The sequence below is a fragment of the Lactuca virosa genome, chromosome 3 (assembly GCF_052849685.1).
Source record: "Lactuca virosa cultivar CGN04683 chromosome 3, Lactuca_virosa_CGN04683_v6, whole genome shotgun sequence".
Classification (NCBI taxonomy): domain Eukaryota; kingdom Viridiplantae; phylum Streptophyta; class Magnoliopsida; order Asterales; family Asteraceae; genus Lactuca; species Lactuca virosa.
In genome coordinates, this window is record NC_136428.1 from 67,942,434 (window position 1) to 67,950,339 (window position 7,906).

General features: G+C 36.5%; 1 protein-coding gene across 1 annotated transcript; it reads left to right on the forward strand.

The window, feature by feature from the left end:
* The first annotated feature begins 2,710 nt into the window (after positions 1–2,710).
* On the forward strand, positions 2,711–5,216 carry TRA2 (Aldolase-type TIM barrel family protein). The gene is made up of 6 exons (XM_079084813.1): positions 2,711–3,042; positions 3,565–3,736; positions 3,819–4,169; positions 4,252–4,440; positions 4,539–4,721; positions 4,793–5,216. The coding sequence occupies exons 1-6, from the start codon at positions 2,876–2,878 to the stop codon at positions 5,036–5,038; spliced, it is 1,308 nt and encodes a 435-aa protein (XP_078940939.1). The 5' UTR covers positions 2,711–2,875; the 3' UTR covers positions 5,039–5,216.
* Positions 5,217–7,906: the final 2,690 nt, after the last annotated feature.

The following is a 7,906-nucleotide window of genomic DNA, read 5'->3' on the forward strand; positions in this document are numbered from 1 at the left end:
ATATATATATATATAACTAATTAAATGCTAGCCAATTAGAAAAAACTAACATATATCATAAACACCCAAAGGATATTTTAATTTTAAAAGCAAAAAAAAAAAAAAATGAAAATTTGAGTTGAGGGTGGACATGGGCCTACGTGAAATACAATGTAAAACCCACGACCTGTATAAAACTTCAAAGTTCACTGCCTCTTTTTACTTCTTTTCATAAATACACAGCCAGTATGAAAACTCATGCGTAATTTCATACGGCGTGGGTAGTCTCCGGTCTTCACGACCCAATTCTCCCAAAATTGACACAAAAGTTTCCCAACATATTCTCAAACATACTCCAAGCTCACCATGTCTTTAAAACACATCAAAATTCACACAAGTAATCCGATTCCACCAAATTCCACAAAATGTTCCATAAAAAATTAAAATGTATAAATTTAAGACCTCAACTCAATAAAAATAGGGTAAATTACACCATTAGCCCCTTGTGCATGTGCCCAAAAGCACGTTTAATCCTTATTTTTAAAAATTAACTCGGACCGTCCCTGGTTTTGTTTTTTCTTGCACGCTTAGTCCCTATTGACTATTTTGCCCTTAATAATTTGTTTTTTAATTTATTTTAATTTATTTATCAGTTTAAATTAATACAAAAAATAAAAAATAAAAAAAATACTCTGTCCAAACCCACCATCCCTCCTTTCCCTTTCCCAGATTCTATCCTTCTCTCTCACCTATTCATCTTCCTTTCGAACTCATCTTCCTCTCTAATGATCGGCGCCCCTGAAATACTCTGACGAGATCATGAAACCATCCACCCTCAATGGATGATGTAGAACAAAAGCAACAGTAGAGAGAAAGAAGCTGGTGGCGGTTCAAATCAGTGTTTCAGATGGGAGTTTCATATCCAACAGAGATGGTGGTGTTTAGGGTGGTTTCCAGTAGAAAAATTCTCCCTCTTTCTCCTCTAAACCCACCGATCAGAGGGAGAAAGAAAGTGATGGAAACAAAATCGATGAGAGGAAGAGGAGATCAAGGAGATCGGTTTTCCGGAACTGAAATAAAATCCTCCATGTGTTGCCTCCAATCCACCACCGTCTTCCCCCGCAAGCCACTGACGTTGTAATCCATGGATTTGCACTTCGTGGATCTGCACTCCGCCGATCTGAACGCTAGAGATCGTCTCTTCGAACTCTTCTAGGTGGCGGTGCAGGAGACGTCTGGTTTAGAGATGAAGAAAGAGACAGAGTGGTTTAGCGAAGTCTAGTCGGAGCTGGAGGGGACGACGACGTCTGGTTGGAGAAGAACGATGTCTTCTCCATTTTGATTTTGCCCTAATTATGGATTGTTTGCATAATAATTGGTTTTTTTTTATATTTTTTGGGTTTTCTGGTAGTGATGATTGAGCGGTGATATGTGGTGTTCGAAGGGGGTGGGGTGAGCTGAGAGCAGATTTTTGGTGGTGGTTGTCTGTTTCTGGTGGTGGTTGTGCAAGTTTTCGATGGTGCTGCAGATTTTCGATGAGGGTGGTGGTTTAGTGTTCTTCAAAAAAAGAGAAATAACATGTAAAAGTGTTAGGTGGACCCATAACTTTAATTTAAATATTTTTTAATAACTAAAAATAATCAAAACTATTAAAAATAAATAAAAAAGAAATTGCAAAGGGCATTTTGGTCATTTCAAGTCTCACAGGGGATGAAACATGCAAATTTCAACTAACGAGGGATGAAGCATGCACCTTTCTATGATATAAGGGATGGTCCGAGTTAATTTTTTAAAATAGGGACTAAACGTGTTTTTGGGCACATGTACGAGGGACGAATGATGTAATTTACCCATAAAAATACATAAAATAGACATGCTAAATGATTCATAAAATTCATAAAATACATCAACACTTGGTTTATTTTTCACCCAAATCATCATCTTTCCATGATGTCCCTCAAAATCATGTTTATTGTTTTTTTTTTTTTTTTTAATTATCAATCACTGATTTTAAATCTTAACATAAACACTTATATTAGGATCACAACTTATGCATAAGATTATTTAGTGAATAACAAAATACAATAATTAATAAGGAATTATAAAGAAACATAGGCAAAGATTCTTGATAAACGAACCTAGGCTATGCATAATATATTTTGCTTTCTTAACATGTTAGATTTAAAACAGTTGATCAAAATTAAATATAAAAAATATAAAGAAAATGGTCTTGATTTTGGGGAACGTAGTATGGCCCGTCCTTTTGATTAAACGTCGTCACTCTATCAATTGGCCCCTTTCAACCCCCCCAAAAGGCTTCTTTTCAAATGAAACTTGTGACTATACAAAATCTCTACTAGTGTAAAAATCAAAAGGCTTTCTTTTTTAAATCAACTTTTTTTTTTGTTGTTTTATTTTGTTTTACGTTTGAACTAAATGTTTAGTCAATTGGAATCTTTCTTTAAAGACACTGCACATGATCAATTATTGTTAAAGAGTGTAAAAATAACCTTACTTTTCTCCTTCGTTAAGACCAAAAAAATTCGCATCTTTAAAGCATATTTATGCCTGCCGTAATTTAATCATGATTCATGAAACTTGATGCATAGACGAACGAATGTGAGCCGCCATAGATGACAGGTGTGAAGTTAATTATCCGATTGAGCTGATTTTAGCCCTAATTCATTAATTTAATCAAAGATTAAAATAACAACTCTCGTTTGCCTTCGTTTGCATCGCAGCTGACGGGGTTGGTGAAATAGGAATCCCACCCATGCCTTCGTTTGCATCGCAGCTGACGGGGTTGGTGAAATAGGAATCCCACCCATATATCTCTCCTCTTTCTTAGAGTCTTAGATCTCTCATTCAGATCAAAACCTTACACCAACTTTCATCCATGGCTTCCATCTCCAACCTCTCTACTCCGGCAACCCCTCTAAAGTCTTCCCCGTTGCTTACAAAACCACCCACCGTCTCCGTCTCTATTGGGTTTCCTTCAAAGCTTGCACTTTCATCATCCAGGTTGTCTCTTCGCTCCAACGCCCCTCTAGCCGCCTCCTTGCTGTAAGTTTTCTCTGTTTACCTTTATTCGTGTTTACATCTTTCCCAATTTGCTAATCTATCCGAGTTTCACTCTACAAAATCTGTTTGTGATAATTTACTAGCGATTTGCCTCCCTCTCTTCTTACTTTCAATTTACGCGATGTGATGTTGAACTTGTTCTTGATCAAGGTTTTTTTGCTGGATTTATGTTCTTAGCATATGTAATTACTCTCGATCATCAAACATCCATCTGGTAATCTGGAATTTAAACAATCTTCCTTCAAATCAACTCAAATTTCAGCCATGTCCTAAAAGATTCAACCTTTTATGCGGTCCAATGATTTCCCATATTCTTTTAGGGTTTCTCCATAATTTCACATATCCTTTTCATGGTTTTGCAAGTTTTTTCTTGTATGCATGTCTCTTTAGGCTTTCTCCATATCTTGCAATTACGATTGACTTCGATCCTTTCTCTTACTCGTTCATTGAAAGCTTCGTATACTTCTTCCCGACCTAATTCTGTTTTTTTTTTTTTTTATAAAGTGTGAAATGTAGCCAAGTTGGTGGAAATGGAACCCCTGTGAAGCAAACAACTCTTCACGATCTCTATCAAAAGCAAGGCCAGAGTCCATGGTACGACAACCTATGCCGCCCTGTTACTGATCTTCTCCCCCTGATCGAAAGTGGTGTTAGAGGTGTTACAAGCAACCCAGCGGTAATTTCACCATTACTTCTGTATAAACATTCCTTTATATAAATCAAAATTTGTAATGAGTCGTTTTGATACATGATTGCAGATATTCCAAAAAGCGATATCAACCTCAAATGCTTACAATGATCAGTTCAAGGAACTAGTACAGGGAGGGAAAGACATTGAAAGTGCATATTGGGAACTTGTTGTGAAAGACATCCAAGATGCTTGCAGACTATTTGAGTCAATCTATGATGAAACAGATGGAGGTGATGGTTATGTATCAGTTGAGGTTTCACCACAACTAGCTGATGACACCAAAGGGACAGTAGATGCTGCAAAATGGTTGCACAAAGTGGTTGATCGCCCAAATGTATACATCAAAATCCCCGCAACAGCTGCATGTGTTCCTTCGATAAAAGACGTTATTGCCCTTGGAATTAGTGTCAACGTAACTGTAAGTTCATCCTTTATATATTCTCTAATCTAAACGTGTATTTCTTGCTTACTAATCCCTTTTTTATTATGATTTGTCACAGCTTATTTTCTCACTATCTAGATATGAGGCAGTGATTGATGCTTATTTGGATGGGTTAGAGGCTTCTGGCTTAGATGACTTATCTAGGGTTACAAGTGTTGCATCTTTCTTTGTTAGTCGAGTGGATACACTTGTTGACAAGATGCTTGAGAAAATTGGGACACCAGAGGCACTTGACCTTCGAGGAAAGGTAAAAAGATCAAATCTTTTTAAGTGGGTATCTGAAAATAATGAAATATACCTTAGAAAGATCTTTGTTTGACTTTGACCGCGTTGACTTTTTTACAGGCTGCAAATGCTCAAGCAGCTTTAGCTTTCCAGCTTTACCAGAAGAAATTCTCTGGTCCAAGATGGGAGGCACTTGTGAAGAAAGGTGCTAAGAAGCAAAGATTGCTATGGGCTTCAACCAGTGTCAAGAATCCAGCATACCCTGACACCCTTTATGTAGCACCTCTTGTGGGACCCGACACTGTAAGCCATTTGAATCTTTTCTTTCATCTTTTTGATTGTTGATGGGTATGATTTGATATGTTGTGTTTTAGGTGTCAACTATGCCTGATCAAGCTTTGCAAGCATTCATTGACCATGGTGTTGTTGGAAGGACAATTGATGCGAATGTATCAGAGGCTGAAGGGATTTACAGTGCACTTGAGAAGTTGGGAATAGACTGGAGCTTTGTTGGGAATCAATTGGAACTTGAAGGAGTGGATTCGTTCAAGAAAGCCTTTGTGAGTTTGCTTGATAGTCTTCAAGAAAAGGCCAACTCTCTGAAACTAGTCAGCCTGTAGACACTTACTTCTATATGTGTTTTCCAGTATTTGATTTGTGTCAACAGACCTCAAAAATAATAAAGAGAGTGGCCGTTTTGGTGCTCTGTAAAATACCATGTTTGTGGGGTGGTTGGTTGTGTAATGGGAGTTTTGAGTGTAGTAGTGAAATGAAAATGATGAATGGTTTTGGGTTTTATATTGCTTTACCTTATCTTTAACTTCACTGGTTGTGTGGTGGTTCTTGTTCTTGGAGATGTGTTTCTATCCATTCTTTGTTTGGATGGATCTCTATCCAATGCATTAGGACAAACTTGGAGGGAGAGTTGTAAATCACTTTTCAGGTTTGTAAAAACAAAAATTGTGGGATAAATTCTTTCAAACATTAACACAATTAATAGATGTAAGGAATGACAAAAACATACTTTAATCTAGAGTGATACGCTAAATGGCTGTTTCATTTTCTTTTTTGGATAATGAGGGTAAAACTCATCCAGGTCAAATTTGTTGGCCTAATAGAGAAAACATTTAAAAATAAAAAAATAAAAAAATTCTAGAGTCATCCGCTATAATGAGTCACCTTTGTATGATGAGTTTATTATCTTAAGCAAGCGGCATTGGATTAAGGTGGTGAAAATACGGTGTACTGATAATCAAATTTTTGTATAACTGAAGGGTCGTGTAGTAATTTTATTAAGATTTATTATTTTATTTAACCCTATCAATGAGTTAAAGCTAGATTTTTTGGAAGATAATTCAAGATTGGACATCTAAGTCTTGGCCAAGTTTGTATGGGGATTGTATGGCGAAAATGGCAATAATAATGCCCTATTATTATAACGTTGATCCACTTCGAACCATATCAATACATCTTGTTTTTTAGAACGACAATATATTAAAATAAAAACCATGGCCAGCAGGATGCTGGATAATACAAAGAGATAACAGAAAAAATAAGAAAATACAAGAAAAACAACATCAAATAACTCCAAGGAGAACAACAAATTATAAGCCCCATATGAGATGTCAGGAACATCAAACCGTTAAACATCTCTTGCTGTCTTTATACATTGTAAATATGTAGCAGTAAACCAAATTTAATATGCAAGAAAACATTGGACATTTTTGCAAACTCCATTTTGTAAATGGATGTCCAAGCAATAAAATCCCCACTTTACAATAATATCATAAACAAGTCCTAATTTATAATTTATAATATATCATCAAACAATAAACAATGAATCCCAATACGACAATAAGTCTGGTACAAAATAATAAACCATGAACACTACTTCTACCAACGATATATTAAAGAATAAAAAAAATTATTTATTTGATATTAAATAAAAGATTGTAAGATTGAAATACTCAATTGTCATTTGACTTCAAAGTTGGAATATGCTGAAAACAATAAAGATAAAACACTAACAAATATTGTTCCACAGATCTTTATCCTAAATATTTAATAGATTGGAGATTTGGACCTCCAGGTCCTAAAGCAAACCAGTAAACCCAAAAAATCCTCCAACAAAACTCTTGAATCAAAAAAGATAAATATTATAACAAAGCTACAACTTTCAAACAGAAAAATACCAGTTGAGACCCCAAAGCAAATGTCGAACACCAACTCACATAAACAAATAGCTAATTAATAATGCTACAGTCGAAAAGATAAATACGGTAATACCTGGGAAACATTGTACCAATTTCAAAAAGAAGATTACGACTACGAGAGGAGAGGTGATGACAACCGATTTAGAGAAGAAAGTCGACTTCTACAACAATATTTTTTCTAGCTTGGATTGTAAGAAGAAAGATAAATAGAAAAATTACTATAGAAATTAGGGATTACTGAAACATCCCAAAACCACGATAAAATTTTACATTTTTAATTTAAAGGAAATCATTGTTTTCAAGCAACCCCATATCAAAATCAAGTATCAGAATACAAATATTCCCAAGATCAATGTATCATAAATCTCTAAAAGCATAACACCAAAGGATGTATATGATCATGCCTTCGCCTTGCTCCGATCATCTGAAGTACCTGAAACATAAACTTAAACCGTACGTCAAATCTTAGTGAGTTCCCCCAAAGTACCACACACAACCATAAAAATAACAACACACATACATGAGCCTTCAGCCTGACTGGACCACCACGTCGGGCCTACAACCTATCTGGACCACTCTCAGAGCCTTTAGCATGACTGGACCACTGCGCCGGGCCTACAACCTATCTGGACCGCTCTCCGGGCCTTCAGCCTGACTGGACCGTCTCACAGGCCTTCAGTCTATCCGGACCATCCTAGGTAGCTTGGCCTTCAACATAAAAAAGGACCACCTCAACCCAACCGACCATAATATATCAACATATATATCATAACAATCATTATCCAACAAATACAGCTAGTCCTACAGATCTACCAGTCTAACACATATCAATAATCATCAGATAATCATACGGATCTACCGCATACTCACGTTAACATATATCAATATACCAAAATATCAAATCTAGAGGGCCGACCTTGGTACCTTCGACCCACAAGTACAATGAGGAAACCTCACATCTCAGTCTGAAAAGATCGATGAACAGGACACAACTTCGAATATCAGCTCAACCGATCACCTATTCATTGGAACATGAACAATCTTAACTTATAATAAAAAATACCTAAAATACCCTTAGGTCAAAATTGGTCAAACCCTGGTCAAAGTCAAAAGTGAACCGAGACAACCCAACTGAGTACGTTGGGCATACTCAGCCTGTACGCGGGGGTTTCACTGTGTACGCGCAACGTACCACTTGGTACGCCCAACGTACGCGTCTGGCTCCTTTTCCATCTCATTAAGAGCTTAATGCTTAAGCCCTTAGGTCAAAATTGC

Excerpts from the sequence above, each read along its gene's own strand:
- TRA2 (XM_079084813.1), top strand. The coding sequence starts at position 2,876 with ATGGCTTCCATCTCCAACCTCTCTACTCCGGCAACCCCTCTAAAGTCT. Across the intron at positions 3,043-3,564 it reads CCTCTAGCCGCCTCCTTGCT|TGTGAAATGTAGCCAAGTTG; the intron begins GTAAGTTTTCTC and ends TTTTTTATAAAG. Across the intron at positions 4,170-4,251 it reads GAATTAGTGTCAACGTAACT|CTTATTTTCTCACTATCTAG; the intron begins GTAAGTTCATCC and ends GATTTGTCACAG.